This window comes from Scomber scombrus, chromosome 19 (genome assembly GCF_963691925.1).
Source record: "Scomber scombrus chromosome 19, fScoSco1.1, whole genome shotgun sequence".
NCBI lineage: Eukaryota > Metazoa > Chordata > Actinopteri > Scombriformes > Scombridae > Scomber > Scomber scombrus.
The window spans coordinates 8138196-8156158 of NC_084988.1; the positions used below are offsets into that span (position 1 = coordinate 8138196).

Genomic DNA, 17963 nt, shown 5'->3' on the forward strand with positions numbered 1-17963 from the left:
CTGTTAGAGATGTGACAAACACTTATGCTACAGGTTCAAATGGTTTTATTTACAGGTCTAATGCACTTTGGATAGTTCTATCATTAATATTGTCTTTCCCTCAGGGTTTATTAACCCCTGACCACTCTACTATGTATTGATGTAATTTATGTTATCCACTGAAATTAGTAATTTAGCAGGGGGTTTGAACACTTGCAGGGCATTGTATGTCAAATTCTCATTAGGAGCTGAGCCCCCCTAAAGGTCTGATCCTAGAATCGCCCCTGACTTTCATATAATAAGATAATTATAAGCTAATTCGATAATGATTCCATAAACACGACTGTAAAACAGCAGGGGGGAGAGAAAAAGACATATAACATATAACATTATAATAGTGTCACACAGTGCTGTCAGTAGTTTACAGTATCATTAAGTACTTTAATTTTTTTTTAAATAGATACAGTAATTACAAAAATAAATGTAATTGTAATACATTGCAGATAATGAAAATGATGATGTTGATTATTACAAAGGGCGTTACATCTGAAGTCAGACCCCTTAAAATTTTGCTCAGGAGTAGGGTCTTTTCCCCTTATTTTTAAATATTTAACATGTTACTGAATACATATAATGCTGTTTTTGATTCTTTAAAATCAATATTTTTTATATTTTGTAAATAAATCAAGATGTGGACTTATTTGTAACACACATGGGATTAAATGATGTCACAGTACCATCTCAGCCCATGCCAGACTTTTGACTTTTTTCATAAAATATCAAAACCAAAATCTACATGAACTAATGAATACATCTTCAAATGAGAGATAAATCTTGCTTTATAAGAAATGATCTCCCTCATATATCATATCACTATCCATGAAAAACATCAGAATTTAGATTTTGGTGAAAACAGTTGAAAACGTTTTCATATAAAATGAAATAGTTACATTACTTATTACATTTTAAATAGGGTAACTAGTAATCTGTATTACATTTCCAAAGTAACCTTCCCAACCCTGAACAGGAGACACTAATTCACTGTGTAACGGAATTCAAACGAAACCGGAAGTTGTTGACAGTGAACTCTCTCGCTTTGAACGAGATGAGATCTTCTACTCTGTGTACTTGCTGTTAGCCTACAGACAGCACCGACCTTTTAGGTAATATAAACACCGTGTTTACAGTAGGTTATGCAAGTAGTTAGCCATTATTACATGTGCAACACTCCCAGCCACACACTTTTATTAAACTGAACCCATACTGAACTCATAAAGGCTGGACGTTTTGTTGCCAGATCTGGTTTTCAAAGGCACCTCTCAGATATCAAGGTACGCTGTTCGTCAAGGATGCATGTGCAGAGAGTCGTTCTCAACTCCCGACCTGGTAGGTTATTAAGTAAAATATTATTTTCCCCCTCCATAGTAGAAGGTGACCTATTTTCCTGTCAACCGTGCTGTAACATTACTGCGCCCTTGTGGCTAATGTTTACTTTGCCTTCACCTCTTCTCTGCACCCAGGTAAAGACGGGGTGCCAGTTCCTGAAAATTTCCGCCTGGAGGAGATTAGTTTAACACCTGAGCTGAAAGATGGGGAAGTTCTTGTTCGGACGAATTACCTCTCAGTCGACCCTTACATGGTAATGATACAGTCTATACAGAATAGACATAGGCCTACATTGCAACATATTGTATCTTGAAGCATGTGTTGTCTGACTGGTATGGATGCATCTTACACAACAGATGGTTACACTGCATAATCTGCATGTAAAGTTTTTGTTAAAGGACAGATATTCACAGTCAGTCAGGTGCCCATATGAACACTGAAAGAGGTTTTGCTCCCTATATTCATTCCTCCCATAAGATCCCCTTCATATTGCACTTTCAATGTCGGTGACAGGGGCCAAACTCCAGTGTGTCCACATAGTCATTTTGTGCAAAAAAAAAAAAAAAATGCATTTAAAAGTTTTATGTGCAGCTTATACGAGGCTTCAGTAGTCTGAATTAGTCATATCAAGTGGATATCTGCCACATTTACAGTTTTTTTAGCATCAGATTCCCTCTTTGTGTTTCAAAAAGACTAACACTGAAAGATATGTCTTTGACTCATTTGGACAATTGATGTGTCATATTAGCTTTAGATAAACTTTAAAATACATTTCTGCAGGGAGGGAAGCTTATGGATTTTGGCCCCCATCACCTATGAAGGGATCTTCTAATGGCCAGTATGAACTATAGGAATGATTATGGCAAGAAAAACTGGTTGTGGGCACTTTACAGCTGTTATAAAACAGACCTGATAACTATGAGCCTGTCCTTTTGAGTGCAGAAACACTAGCTGGAATTTCATACAGTTGACTTGTGCTTAAAGCTTACATCACTCCAGCTGAAATCTTTCTCTCTTTGCCTCTCAGCGATGCAGAATGAATGAAGACACCGGCGCTGAATACCTGATTGCATGGCAGCTGTCTGAGTGTTTGGATGGTGGAGGTGTCGGCGTTGTTGAATCCAGCTGCTGCAGTTCCTGCAGTGAGGGAGATGTGGTCACTTCATTCAACTGGCCTTGGCAGACCCATGCTGTTATGAAAGGAAGTGTCTTACAGAAGGTATGGGCATATTGTTGTGTGTCAAAATTGGCATTGACAGCTGGCTTGGGTCAGATTTCTTCTTGCAGGAAGGAGAATGTCTTTATGATCTTATGCACTGACTGACCTATGTGAGAGAAAAGCCTTATATGACTGTAATTGATATTATCAGTTGGTGTTTCTGTCTCTTGCAGTTGAATCCACAGTTGGTTGATGGACACCTGTCCTACTTTTTGGGTGCAGTTGGCATAACAGGCCTCACTGCACTTCTGGGAATGAGGGAAAAGGGTCATGTGTCAAAAGGGGCTAATCAGACCTTGGTGGTGAGCGGTGCAGCCGGGGCCTGTGGCTCCATAGCTGGACAGGTAATTACAGCTTTTTGAATGGTAAAATGCATAAAAGAAAAGCTTGTTTATCTTTCAAATTAGCTAAAATATCACTTGAAATTATTCTTGTAGGTAAGAAAGATTAAGAAAACATGTATGGTGGGAACTGTACAGTAATTGTGAGATTTCAGAAACCAGACTCAGGGTAGCAGATGTTATCTAGCTAATTACAAAGTTAGCAACATAAACAGAGATCAGATTACAAGAAAAATAGGAAGTGGGTCTATGATTGTATCATTTCGCTTTGCTTTTCTGTTTCCAGATTGGCCGGCTGGACGGATGTGCGAGGGTTGTAGGGATCTGTGGTTCTGAGGAGAAGTGCAAAGCTTTAGTGGAAGATTTGGGCTTTTCTGCTGCCATCAACTATCGCCAAGATGATGTGCCAGCAAAGCTCAAAGAGTGCTGCCCTGATGGCGTCAATGTTTATTTTGATAATGTGGGAGGTGCCATCAGTGATACTGTCATCGAACAAGTACTACTTGGGTTGTGTCTGTTATTTGCTGTTAATTTGGCAGAAAAATGTGGGAAGACTTGGGTGTTAGTTGTTTTTTTCTTCTCCAAATTTTGGCATCAACATTTGCAAAATGAATAGCGGTGGTTGTAGATAACTGCTTCTACTTTGTCTTAAAACCTCAATCTGACTCACTGACCTCCAGATGAACAACGGCGGCCATGTAATCCTGTGCGGGCAGATCTCACAGTACAACAAAGATGTTCCATATCCTCCTCCCCTGAATGATAAGACACAGGAAACTCTGCAAAAAAAACACATCACCCGGGAGCGATTTATGGTGCTTAGCTACATGAGCAAAGCAGAAGCTGCCCTCTGCGAGCTCAGCCAGTGGGTTAAATCAGGCCAAATCAAGGTGAGGAGGAAATGGTGATGATAGTATATGGTTGGCTGCGTGGGTGTCGTTGTTTGTGTGCAGATTGCATGCCTCGTCTTTATCTGTGTCTTTGCATCTTTGGTAATTTTGCTTTGATTCTGCAGGTGCTGGAAACTACAGTGAACGGCATTGAAAATATGGGAGGTAAATCATTTCAAATGTTTTTCTATTGTCTGATTTTCTGTTTTAAACTTGAGTTGAGTCTTTTTTTTTCCTTGCAGTTGCATTTTGCTCTATGATGAAAGGGGGGAACATTGGCAAGCAAATTATAAAGATATCAGAGTGAAGAAAATCACTTCCAACAGAGGATGCTCTCACCAGATGCCTTGGGAAATGAACACACAGTTGCCTCTCTGTCATTAACACTAACTTAATGAACACTGGTAAGACGTTGCATTAATTAGTCAATGCCAGCTGATTACAATGTAGAACCATTAATGAAAAATGTTCTGTGAAACTAGAAAAATAAAATAAAATGTAGAGTGTATAGAAGTCAGATAAATCTTGCATTTTAATACTAACATTTTGACATTTGTGTGGCTGTATGGTACTTTTTATTATTATTAGATGGTTTCAAATCACATCTAAAGCCTTCTAGTGTACAAAAAGCACCATAATAACAATAAAAACACATCAGAAGACGTGTTCTTGTATGGATGCTAAAAGATAGTAAACTTTTGTTTCACTCTTGCACTTGGTCATTTTATTTTTCAACTACTTAGTTTTACAGCAGTGGAGCATTATACTGTAGAAGACTGAAGCTAGCTACCGTAAAGCTGGCATACAGGACTTTTGTCACCCACTTCTGGCAGTGAGACTAACTACAAAAACACTGTCGACACATGCTTATGTTGTCGGCTCTGCTCTCACCTAGTTCGTCGCTACTGTTGCAGCTGTAAAACATTGGGTTAATTGTTTAGAGTTGTTTTCCCTTTCAGAATTTGATCCATTCAAACCAATAACATTCATAAAGTTAAGAAAGGAGCCACTCAGTTAAATGATTTTATTCCCATTCAAGTTAACAGAGAGCTATACGGATGTTAGCGGCCTCAGTCAAAGTCTGTAGTCCGATTCACCATCCAGAGCAGGAATGTCAAACCTGACACCAGATTAACCCTCCTGTTGTCTTCCTGTCAATCATGCAACTTTTGTCCTCCTAAGTTTGGTTTGACTGTATAAAGCGTAAGGTATAAATTATCACCCAGTTCTGTGTTATTTTTATCCAACATCATTCCAGACCTCATTAAAATGAAAGTATACCTTATTTTTTAGTTAACGCCTGTTGACCTCCTGGGTGAAAATTGAACTGAGAACAGCAGTAGTGTTAAAAACTCAGTGTACTGTGAAATACAGACAGATTTATCTTCTAAATAGATTTTATCAGCATTGTTTGAAATCATCTGGCGAGGGCTTGAATGTATCATACACTCATTTATTTATATGCAAGTTCCACACTGCAGGCGTACCTGAAAACACCGTCAGCATAGTACTAGCCTTTTCAGCAAATTGTAAATTTGTGCCATAAAGTGTGAGAACTAGTGTTGAAAAAAAAAACTAGCAAAAAGAACAAGAAAATATTGTTTTAATAAAGAAAAAAAACTAAGACGTACCTTTATACTCTATCAAACAATCAGTGATGAAAGAGAAATAAGGCTTTCTCTTCTTTTCTTTTTTTTTTTTTTACACTGATTGGAGGTTAGAGTACACAGTTTTATTTGTCATTTCACACCTCATTTTAATTATTTAATGATGTAATCAGTTTTCTTTTTGACTCACCTGTTGGAATTCCATATTCTCAACTGCTGCGTAACATTATGTGACAATGATGATAATGTGTACACAAACACAAAGTATATGATTTACTGTAATGAACATTTTATTCCACAGCACTGTAAACCAATAATTAGAAAAAAAAGTGGTTGGCTCGTATCTCAGTTGTAACGAGAAAAATATGTGGCAGGTGTAAAATCATCATTTGTTAATTCATATTTATATTGAAATATTTGAACACAGGAGGGGGATGCAGAATATGTGAACAGCAGGTACATCACCTACAGTATGTTTTCTCTCAGAGACGTAGCGGTGGAGTCGATGTCTCGTTTTTTTCTTGTGAACAGTCAAATCAGTGTACAGTACAGAACAATCACAACCAGATTTATAGCAAACCTGTCTCATCAAAACATTCTTTTAGTGCTTTTCTGAAAAAAAAAGAAAAGGAATAAAAATAACCCATAACAGGCCCATGCTTTAATTTAAAAGTGGAAGTGAAATAAAAGGCTCATAGCACAGATCCAACAGTCATTTCCCATTACCATCTAAATTCATTCAACACTGCCTCCTTGTGGACAGATTTTTATAGCATCAGAGGTACAGAGCATCATTAGAGAACTGTTTTTTTTTGCTTTCCAGAAATATAAACTCTTAAATATCAACCTTTATGCTGGAATTATACACTTGGTAGTGCTCTTGTACAAATGTAAAAGACTCTTCCGAGCAGAAAGGAAAAGATATTAAACCATTGCCAGCAAGAGAACACATAATTACATTTTCTCATTGTCTAACAGCTGTTCTAATATTAAACTGCTTGTCTTATCACAGCACTAAGCAATTATTCTGCACTCATGCTGGGTATGGTTTAAAAATAAATACATACTTGGTGCTAACTCTTTTGGAACATTGCTCCCATTAAAGACTTAATAAAAGTGTTTTTTACCCCTATTTACGTACTTTTCCCCCCCATCAGTTTGGTTTTGTGGAATCCAGACACCTGCTACTACTGACAGAAAGGACTGATGTGCAACATACAGTTTACTGCTCTCACACTGGCACAAAAAGAACAAACATATTTTTGAACAATATAGACAAAACTTTCTTCTTTTTTTTTTGAAATTGTCAAAATGAATTTCCAACGCAGGGAATTCTCTTATATCTTCCTAATCACACTCACCTCGAGGTAGGACTGGCCCCCCCTCGGGTGAAGAATGCCCATTTCCAGTGCAGATATATAACATGAGAGGGAAGAAAAAGAAATTAATCACACAATACAATCAGAATGAATACATTTTAAAAAAACAGCATAGTACTGGTTCATCTCATTTCACCACAGCTATATCACATTCATTTTGTTTTTTGTTTTTTTAGCCACCACACGTTGATTGTTTTACATGGTTTTTTAGTTCACTGAGCTATGATGGAGTATAAAAACATTGTCCTGAAATACTTCTGGGACCAGCCTATTGTTCAAGTGCTCACATTCCTGAGAAACAAACATCTGCTTTCTGTAATCACGTTTGAAGGAGCATGAAAAAGTCAGGGCCGGCTTCTCTGTGTTTTTAGCGAAAACTGGCATTGAACTTTTTGATATGACTCTTCCAATGCGAATATTGAGAAATGTTTTAGTGGCAGTCTTTTGCAATGGAATTAAATCGATTTAAAAACACTTTCAATATTTTTAACTACTTGGACACAGGTCAACTACAGTACTTCATTGTTTTGTAATTTCCTTCCTTTGATTTCCTGTTATTGTGTAGAACAAAAACTTGAAAAGTATGATCGTCTAGGTTGCCTCGCCTATGTCAACTCCATCAGAGTAACTGCTGCGCTCTGTCCGACGTGGGAAGTTAGGAAAAGCTTTACAGTATACAAAAATGAAGCGCGCACCTTTCTGCAGGACACATGATTTTTGTGTCAGACGGTAAACACGAGGAAGATTGGGTTTGGCACGTCCAGCCTTCATTAGTGAATGAAAATTGTTGTCTGATGGAAGAATGAAAGGTGAAATCTTTCTTATTCATCCTTTGGCAGTGGTGAAGTGGCATTAGGCCAAGGCAACACTTCCAAAAAGTGCTAAAGCTCAAGTAAACAAGTCAGCTTAAACCACAGCAGAATACAGCTCTTATATACTGTCAACTGCAGCATACGTTGGACTAGTCTTTACATAGCTCCAATAGGCTATTTCACCCTCCATGTATATATATATTTTTTACACTGTACACATTGCAATGAGTATGGCCAGAAATGTGCTCACCGGTGTTTTACAATAACATGCATATTAAGTAAACAATACTACCTAGAACAGGATAGTGAATGATGTACTGTGAGGTGGCTTTGGAGGGAGAAGAAAAATTAAGGAGGGGGCTGCTGTGTGGAGAAAATTGAGGCTTTCAGGGTGGATAGAGACCACAAAATATATCTGTGAGTCAGGCTCAAGGAAATTGTTGTGGTACAGTGCAATTACTGTCAAGAGGGAGAGACGCTCTTGCTGTTGTCATGAACAAGAGGGGCGGGGCCTGTCCAGGCACGGTAGACCAATAGCAGACTGAGCCCCAATGCCCACGTGCGGACCGGAGACAGGAAAAAGGCCGTGGGGCCGTAGGTCTCCAGGAGAAAGTAGCAGGAGTGGGCCTGCCAGGTGAGCAGCAGCAGCATGAAGAAGTGAACTGCTAGAGTCCGCCAGCGGCAGCCCGGCCGCAAGAAGTGGGATCGGAAGGTGTTGCCGCGGCAACGGTGGTGGAGGCTCCAGCAGAGGTAACAGTAGAGGGGCATGTTGAAGAACAGCAGCTGGCAGAGAGGAAGTAATGAGGAAATGAGTTCAGTTCGGTGACCTTTGGTTGCGGCCCGCCCGCTGTCCCCTTGGTCCAGCTTGAAGCCCACTCCTACAATTATTATTATTAGTCATATTTGTCCACTGCTACCACTACTATGTATATTAGTCATGTTTCTGTTGTTACAACTGTTATTATTGTTGTTGCTGTGACTCTCTGTGTCTCTTTCCTCACTCCCCCCTCCCTCTTCCTCTCTAAACCCAACCGGTCGAGGCAGATGGCCGCTCACCTAGAGCCTGGATCTCCATAAGGTGTCTTCCCGTTAAAAGGGGACTTTCCTTGCTACTGTCGCCAAGTGCCTGCTCATGTGGGAATGTTGGGTCTCTGTAAATTAAAGAGTACAGTGTAGATCTGCTATGTGTGGGGTAAAAGTGCCCTGAGATACCTCCTGTTGTGATTTGGTGTTTTATAGATAAAATTGACTTGACTTAATGTGATTAGAGCACTTCTGAGTCCATAAAACAAGACGAAGGCTTGATGATGCCTGTTGGTTGTTTCACCAGATAATATTAACAGCAAGGTAAAAACAGAATATATGAAATAATATCGCTAACAAAAGTTTTCAGATCATGTTTAGAAATGTATGAATGGAGTTGTTTCCAAAACCCCTTAAAATGAGGCAATATATATTTGCGATCACCTCATCACCAGCCATGCCTCACTGTATACAGGACTTTCCCTTTCAGATAGGCTTAGAGAGTTAAAAGAATTCTGTATTTTACAAGACAAAAATTATAGAAAAGGCAGTGTAACAAATGTTCCCCTTAATCATCTTTTGACCCCTCAAACTTATTTTGGGACTCTTTGGGGTTTTTCCGATATCCAAGTTGGGAACCACTGGTTTATGGTACAGATGTTGGGCAGATGTAAAACACCTTTAGTAGATTGGAGCGTGAAGGAATATGATTAAAAAATATGATTAATATGGTAAAAGGTTTTTTTTTTTAAAAGGTAAGTGAAAAGAATAAGAAATGTCCATTTCCAAAATATAACAAAAAAAAAAAAAAGGATGATATGCACATGAACAGGCATTATTAAGATGTAGGTGTGTCAAATTAAAAGTAATTTTCTTACTTGTACGACTCCAACAACATAAGTGAGACTGCCCTCCAGGAAGTGTCCATCAATAAACACCCCAAAGGCGAAGCAGGCACCACTATGGCCATCTATCATCTCTCCTATAAACCACGGGCCTGTAGAAGGAAAGGGGAACCACAGAGGGATGTTTATACTATGAAGGATTCTATCTAGCTATACTTTGCTAGAGCGTTACATCTTGTAGATTAGTCTTTATTTAATGTTGTATTTTTAGATGTTGTATCATAACACAGGAAGTGACGCCACGTCTGAAGCACCCACCTAAGGCTGTACACAGGTTGAACAGCAGCAGAGAGTAGTAGAAGGTGTCCATTTTACTGACCATGTGGAGCGACAGACACGCATGAAAGGTCAATCCTGTTAATTATAAAGAAAAACAAAATAAAAAAATGTGTAATTACTGAAATAACTAAGACCTATACTGTACCAACCGTCCCATTGTCTTGAATGAGAAAGTGTGTCTAGACGTTTGACTGGCCAAACTAAAACTTTAATAACATGAAATCTGAAAAAAGTGGTTGTGGAATTTGCTTCTGTCCACTTCAGTAGCATGTAATCAGTGTGAAATCTTTGATCATATTTGAAGGGGTGTCAGTGAAAGCTCACCTCTCCCTGAAGGAACACGCAGGAACCTGAAGGCCAACAGCACACCGACATTCAGCAGCATTGTACATATAAAGGCCACTCTGCCCAGGATGTAGTGGTCGGTGAGAAGGATGAAGGACTGTGCAAAACCAAAGCTGGGAGTCAGGTCTTTCTCCAGAGTAAAGTGCTGCTCCCGCACTGACGACCGGCCTGCCGAGTCCTGGCTCACACACACGAAATGATAAGAAAAGAAGAAGAGTGAGTTGTTTATCAAAGCAGCAGCAGACCTAACACAATTACTACTGAACAAAAACCCAACACAAGCAAACAAACCTTCCAAACTTAAATCAAGCTGAAGTCTCAGAACACCTTTCACTTTAAATGGAAGACAAATAAATGCTGCACTGACCTCCACTTTAACTCTGATTGTGTGTAGCCCGCTGAGGTAGAGAGACGGATCCCACAGCAGTACATAAAGAGGGCCTCCAGCAGAGAGGCCTTGTCCCAAAGGTTCCCCATCTACACTCACATGTACCGCTGTGATTTGGGCCTCTGAGAAGGCCAAGATCCTATTGAGAACCAGGAAAAATGTTATAAATATTGTTATAATGTTATAAATAGTGCAATATTATTTTCCCAGTGTAAGGTATTTTGTGGTGAATATCTTGTTAGCCAAGAAAGCACAAAGCCAGAGCATATTCTGTGAAAATGTTTAAAAATACATGAATATTTGGATCTGCATCATAATACACATTATAATAGGAAATCATGGCAGTGCTCTAGTGTATAAGAAAATAGTGAAAGTGTTCAGTAATGCCTCATTTGGTAATGTTAAAGACTTTTTTCAAAAAAAATTCTGGATTCCAAAACAATTAAATTCTTCATTTTCACCAGTTTGATTAAACAATATTACAAGATAACTAACAAACAAGACCAAAACATAGCTTTCTTCAGTTTATAAATTGACAGCTGCATTGGATATAATAAATAATAACATTGCATGCTGAGTTTATTAGCCTATTATACAAGGGCATGTGCTTTGTAAACATACAGAATATGCACAGTCAGTGCTTCTTGGACACTAAGTGTTGCTGGTGCTGGGTTTATAGTTTTACACACACAGAGGACACACCTGATGTGTGTGGATCTCCGTATCCGGCCCAGAGGCTCCACTCCGGGATGCAGGTACTGGGCATCCTTGGGGTTGGTGATGAGAACTGCAGGCCACTGCTCAAACTTCAGGTCAGAGAAACTCAGCAGGTCATGGTCAAAAGCCAGAACTCTGTACCTGAATGAAGAATGTACAGATGTGAAGAAAATTAACACTTTTATATATCTATGATGTGGAAGACATTTTAAACAAGGCAGACACAACAAGAGTAATAGTGAAAGTAAACATGGTGAGAAATATTTTGTAATGCTGTCATCTTACTTGCGGTTGTCCATCCAGTCGCCCAGCTCCAGCTCCAGGGTGCCTTGTGGATGTCGACTGTGGAGGATCGGCATCAGGCCGCCCAGTGTGTGCAGGTGACCACACAAATAAGCAACTGCAGACCTAAAAACACAAGAATAATTCCAAATTTACAAAGGGGCAAATATGTACACTGTCGTCTATGTACATAGACGCAAGAAGCTAAAGACTCCATAAAAAAGACGCTTCTGGACCATCTATTAGTATTTACAGATCGACATTACAGCTAATTCGCCATACAAGCATCCCTGTGAGATTGTATGATAAATATCTGGCTCGCAGATAAAAAGGAGCAGGCTGTGGATAATTTGAACAATGACTGGATGGCACATAAATCTACTTCTCCATCCGATTAATAAATATCTTATCTCACCTCATCATATCCCGAACTCCTGGGTATGGGGAAACGACGGTGGAGGTGGTGTAGTGGCCAAACCAGATCGACTGGTTGCTTTTCAGACTCTCAGTTCTGAACGTGTCCAGCAAGTCCATTTGAGTCTGTCACAAAAAAAAGTATATCACTGTTTGTTCCTTTATATTCATAATCTACTGTTACATAAGCGCTTTATTTAAATCTTTAAAAACAGAAAATGGATTGTAAGTCTTGTTATTTTTGCAGGAAACTGGCATTTTAGAGCATGAATCATACCGTGTAAAGTATGACGATACTGTAAACTTTAGTGCTGCAACTATCAGTTGTGTAAACACAAAACTCCATTTGTTTCTATTTTTACTAAACTCAGATGTGCTTTTCTTTTTACTTTGTGTTTAGTCAGTCACACTTTCTTACAGAGGAATGTGTCATTATATCATTCAGATCCACCCTAATCCTTACTAATTCAAGTGACTAAAGAAGACAGTGATTGTGGTTTGTGAAGTATTTAAATTCATGAAGCTTATAACAAATTCAGCAAATGCTCATGTTGTGTAAAGAGAAGGCACTAGAGAGACACACCTGGTTGAGAATACCAAAGAAATTGTACGGCCTCTTGGGTCCCGGCATCAGGGTGGCGTCTGCACAAACGAAGGAGTAGTTGCCGAAGGGAGTTTTGTGTACATAGTGGAAGGAGCCTACTTTCTGATTAGCCGAGTATTTCCTACAGACAATACAGAAAAGACGATGTGAGCAACAAGATAGGGCAAACTGGGATGGAGCCAGCCGTTCCTCTCCTAATAGAGGAGGCCTGAGATAATTTAATGGATTTTAAATAAATCAATAAGGCTTGCATAAGAGACAGACTTGGCTCGCAGAGGATAACCGCAACATTAAGAACATTGGGCAGATGAAAGATCAATCAGCATTAACAGAGGTAACAATGTTACATAAAACATAATTTATGGTGAAAGAGAAAAAGAAAACAGTCTTTTCATGAATATTCTGCTTCTATTTTAGTTCTCAGGATGCTCAGACAGCTTCCTGTCAAATAGGTGCACAGATACTCATGTTTCAAAGGCACTGAAGTCACCACACACTACTTCACTCTGTAAAATATGCAGGTGTAAGTACCTACTGGATGTTAATCAGGCATCTAATGCGGTATTGACCTTATCATACTGACCGGTAATAGTTGTTGGTGCTGTCCAATGACATTATGTTGAAGGCATCTGTCAAAAGAAATAAACAATGGTGAGACTGAGCAGAATACGAGCTCGATAAGAAGTCATCGATGAGACGATAAGTTATCTCTACAATGAAAGATCAGAATGTCTAATGAAGTACTCCCCCATGAGACGAGACACGTTTAATCCGATCGATTAGATTTCATCGTCTTACAAAAAGCTATCGAACTAAATCTGTTGTTACCACATTAACAATGAAGTGACAAGACGTACAGTATATCAAAAACAGAGATCAATAATACCAGAATAGCTATCAGAGAAATTGCAGATCATATGGTAGCTTCCTTCTTTGTTTTTGGACAGTAACAAAGCAAGGATATCTTGTTTCACATCTAATAGCCTGCGATCCAATAAAGGAAGAAGAGAGCAGTGAAGAGGAGGGGTAGGGTGCCTTCCTGTGTGATGTGAAAATCTACCAGAGTTAATGGATTCTTGTGGAAAAGCATCATAACACACACACTAACACACACACACACACACACACACACACACACACACACACACACACACACACACACACACACACACACACACACAGACGCACTCTTGAGATGTTTCAATCGTGAACCGGAGAGTTTGGGAGATTTATGAAATACAAGATAAAGTGCAGCAGTAAATCACCATGATTTCCACGGATGTCGATCCACCTGGTGCGCTCCATGACTCGTGATCTCTTCAGGATGTTGTGATAGGCCTGCCACTCCACCTCATGCTGCAGGGAACCCACCTTACTCTCTGTTTTTGCATCCGTCAGATCCCCTACGGAGCGGAAAAGATGAAGCTGAAAAACAACGCAGCATCTGGGGCCGCAGCATGTGAAGCACTTCATGTCCAGGATGACATTAAGATGAGGGCAACACCCACTTTCATAGTTTCACAGCCAGAAAAAGGGTGTGGGAATAAAGTGGTGTACCTGTTGCGAGCACCAGAGCTGGTTTCATCACTTCAATGGTGTCGGTGCAGAACTTCTCAAAATCTGGGATGCGTCTTGGATCATGAAATCGGCTAATATGAATGTCAGACACCTTGAATCAAACATAAAACACACAATGAAGGTCAAACTAAGATTAGAAATAGTCACAGATAAGGCTTGTGTTTGGCCTTCTTTCTCTTTTTTTTATAACCAGAGCTGTACAAGAGGTGTAAAAAAAAAAAAAAGTGCAAAGTCTGACTACAACTTCCTGTGTTGCTGAGCCACCTCTTTACCTGACAATGACACACTTCTGTGGTCAGTGACCTCTTTCAGTCAATCATTCAGAGAATTCAGGTTAAACCACCAAAGATTGACTCATACAACATTATAGCAAGCTAAAAACAGACTAATATGAAATGCAAACAAAACAATTAAAAATCAAATAAAAGTGTGTGAATTCAAGCTGAAATGTCCTATGTGTGTGGCTTGTAAACTAGCTTAGCATCACTAGAATAATAACCCACCTGTATAAACCAGAATATATTGTTCAACTCGCCGCCGGGAAATGGTGGAGAGCTCCCCTTGGATTCATCTCCATCACCGGCAGCCTGGTGCTGGACGCTGCGTTTAGGGTGCCAAGCCGTGTCATAGCTCTCCAGCACCCAGGAGGTGATGCACGCCAGGGCCAGTCCGAGGATAACCAGAGCCCCGAACAGCTTCAGCATCCTCCTGTAGTGGCGAGAGAGGAGGCTAGCTGCCGCCGTCTGTCTCGGACAGGGAGGAAAAATCGCTAGCTACTGGTGGAAACAGCTGAGGGCACGAATCACATTAACATTAAGATACACAGGAGCAGCTCACTACATGACTGAGAGCTAAGACTCAGACCGTTTCTGCCGCTGCCATCGCGCCCACAGGAGATGCATTGAGGTGCGGGGATTCATTCACGGGTCCGTTGTGCTGCCTTCACAGGCGGAGGAGGAGGAGGTAGCTCAGCTAGCTGCTAGCTGCCTACCAGCTTGTAACACACTGACCGGTTGGACGGGGAGACGTCACCACGGGTGACAGGAGAGTGTGCAGAGGAAGAGCACCCACTCTGACGATATTTTCCGGGTCAAGAAAAACAAACATGCTGACTGAACCTGACATCGCGAGAAGTGTTGTTTTTTTTGTTTGTTTTTAATGAGGGGGTGGGGGGTTAAAAAACTTGACATTCCCAAAGAGAAACTATCTCAAAACAGTGACTTAGTATCTCAACATAATGACTTAGTAACTAAAAATAATCACTTAGTATTTCAATATAATGACTTAGTATCTCAAAATAATGAGAAACTTTCTCAAAACAGTGACTTAGTGTCTCAATATAATGACTTAGTATTTCAGAACAGTGACTAAGTAGGCCTAACTAAAAAATAATGACTTAGTATCTCAAAATAATGACTTAGTATCGCAATATAATGACTTAGTATCTCAAAACAGTGACATAGTAACTAAAAATAATGACTTATTATCTCAAAATATTGAGAAACTATCTCAAAATAATGACTTTGCATCTCACATTCATCTCAAAAACAGATACATGTTTGTGATGAAAACATCTGCTTGTTTACAGTTGTGTCTTTCACATTATAAGTCTATGGGGAAAAGTCTTTTTGGTCATAATAGCATCACATGATTGACCCAGAAGCTGTAATGCTGCAATCCATTGTACTCAGAACTCTGTAAAAAATGACCTCTGACATGGAAAAGTGCAATGTAACGGTCATTCAAGTCCTCCTCCACACAGGCCGTCATGTTGCACTGCCATGATTCTGCAGAAGCCCAGAACACACCAACCAAACACTGGCTTTAGAGAGGGCCTTTCGTGTTTTTTCATGAGTTTCATGGCCATTGTAGGTTCTCCTACACACTTGCAAAAGGAGGAGGGGGGGTTGTATTCACCACTAGATGGCACTAAATTGTACATACTGGTCCTTTAAGTACAATTTTAAGGTACTTGAACTAAAGATTAAAGCAGTTGTTCCCAAAAATTCTGGCTTGTGGCCCCGTACAAAATAAAATGAGTGTGTAGGCCTATTTGTGTCTCCTTTTCATGTTGAGATATTTCCTCTTACATGGTTCAAAATAAATTAATGTTTAAAGCCCAAACAGGTAAAACTCTCCAATATTTCACAAAAAAGATTACAGGAAAAGCTGATCCAAGTTTGTCTAGCACAACTATGCTTTTTTATTATTTCTTTCAGACATCATATATTAAGACCCAAATTCTTTATACCCAATAAAGTACAAGTGGTAAAAGTTTTAATCCATGTAATATATTCATCAGTAAATATGTAGGTATTTCTGCTTCATGGTCACTACACTAAACAGGGAATGGAATCAAATTTACACCTGTTTTGGACAGATGTTTCTATTTTAATTCTTAGTTGTTAATTGTGATGTGATATGAATATAATCTACTTATGGTCACCACTAGAGACCACTGCAGCACTGCTATAGTTACATGTTAAGCAGAGACTTGCAGAATAAGACTAGTGTAATGACGATAGCAGCCAGTATGTACGTGCTAGTGTAATGTTCATGAATGACCACTCTGTTGAATAAACAGTCAAGTTAAGCTGCATGAGTATGTGAAGGGGAGACCGAGGATGGTTGTAACATTTTAGACATTTTCATACAATTAACCCCATAGTTAATTGTAATACCCTGGGGTGAAATGTAGCTAACATTATGAAATAAGGATTATGACAAAAAATATCAGTATTAAATACTTTTTAACACATGAATTACTTTTTAACATGATTGGAATGTGTCTGCCTGTGTGTGTTATACTTTCATTTAAACATAAAAGTGAACAAAATGTGCAAATGTGTACCAGTTTCAACAATTGAACATTAGTGTGTTTCTGTGTGGGTGTGTTTGTGTGTGCCAATTATGTTCAATATTTTCTAACACATTATATTTTACATTGCCTCAAATATACATTTGCTAAATTTCCCCTGACTTATCCTTTATCAGTAAAGAACTTGTTTCCACTATTGTAGCCTATATGCGGAAGTTCCTTTGATCTCTTCTCCTTTAACGTCTTCCTCTCTATGCAGAATCTGTGCACTGTCATGTGACATATGCCGTATTACATTACATTATATATGCTCTCCTCAAAATGTTGAGAGGCACCCTCTGTCAGTTTTCTCTTCCAGGACCTTGGCATACTGAAGTGCTGAAGTACAATAAAATATTTGCTTGGAGTAGATTAAAAAAAAAATTCACATTGTTAAAACAGACTCTGAAACATCAGCATTAACAATTTGCATGTATGATATCTACACAGATACATAATTAATATGATTTAAGTTTAATTAGTTTATCTACAAAGCAGGCAATGCTATCACAAAAATACATGAAGTTAAAAAAGAAAACTTTCTTACATAAAAATGTGTTTTTTCTTCTTTCTGCTCACAAGTAGCTGCTTCCTCACATATGGACCAAGGACTAAATTGTGCATGTTCAGAGTGAATCAGGTGATTTGTAACTCGTTCTTGATTGGGGAAATTGAACATGTTACAACTAACCTAGGTCTCCCTACTTCATGACACTTATGCAATTTCATTTCCTGCATATATCTTTTGTTTTTTGTTCTGCTTTTTTTTTGTTGTTTTTAAAAATCTGCATAAATCTTTATCCATGGAAAAATCTAGGTTAATATTCACTAATTTAAAACAAACAATGCTTCTAACTTCGTATTTCTTTAAATGAATGAGGACTTTAAGGCATTCTTTATCATTTTTATATAATGAATTCATATATTTTTATACTGTGCCTGATTTATGTTACAATTC

The 17963-nt window shown here is 39.0% G+C and overlaps 2 protein-coding genes across 2 annotated transcripts; one reads left to right on the plus strand and one right to left on the minus strand.

Annotated features, from left to right (window-relative positions):
• The first annotated feature begins 1120 nt into the window (after nt 1–1120).
• Nucleotides 1121–4504, plus strand: ptgr2 (prostaglandin reductase 2). Its single transcript, XM_062441016.1, has 8 exons — nt 1121–1365; nt 1500–1618; nt 2393–2584; nt 2758–2928; nt 3212–3421; nt 3606–3815; nt 3941–3980; nt 4058–4504. Exons 1-8 carry the CDS (start codon nt 1329–1331, stop codon nt 4120–4122), a joined length of 1044 nt encoding a protein of 347 aa, XP_062297000.1. The 5' UTR covers nt 1121–1328; the 3' UTR covers nt 4123–4504.
• A 560-nt stretch (nt 4505–5064) lies between these two features.
• On the minus strand, nt 5065–15172 carry tmem62 (transmembrane protein 62). Its single transcript, XM_062441015.1, has 14 exons — nt 15013–15172; nt 14652–14891; nt 14128–14239; nt 13836–13973; nt 13154–13199; nt 12550–12691; nt 11968–12092; nt 11556–11678; nt 11256–11411; nt 10533–10692; nt 10145–10343; nt 9800–9895; nt 9515–9633; nt 5065–8396 (listed from the first exon to the last, which is right to left on the minus strand). The coding sequence occupies exons 1-14, from the start codon at nt 15028–15030 to the stop codon at nt 8076–8078; spliced, it is 1995 nt and encodes a 664-aa protein (XP_062296999.1). The 5' UTR covers nt 15031–15172; the 3' UTR covers nt 5065–8075.
• Between the last annotated feature and the right edge of the window lie 2791 nt (nt 15173–17963).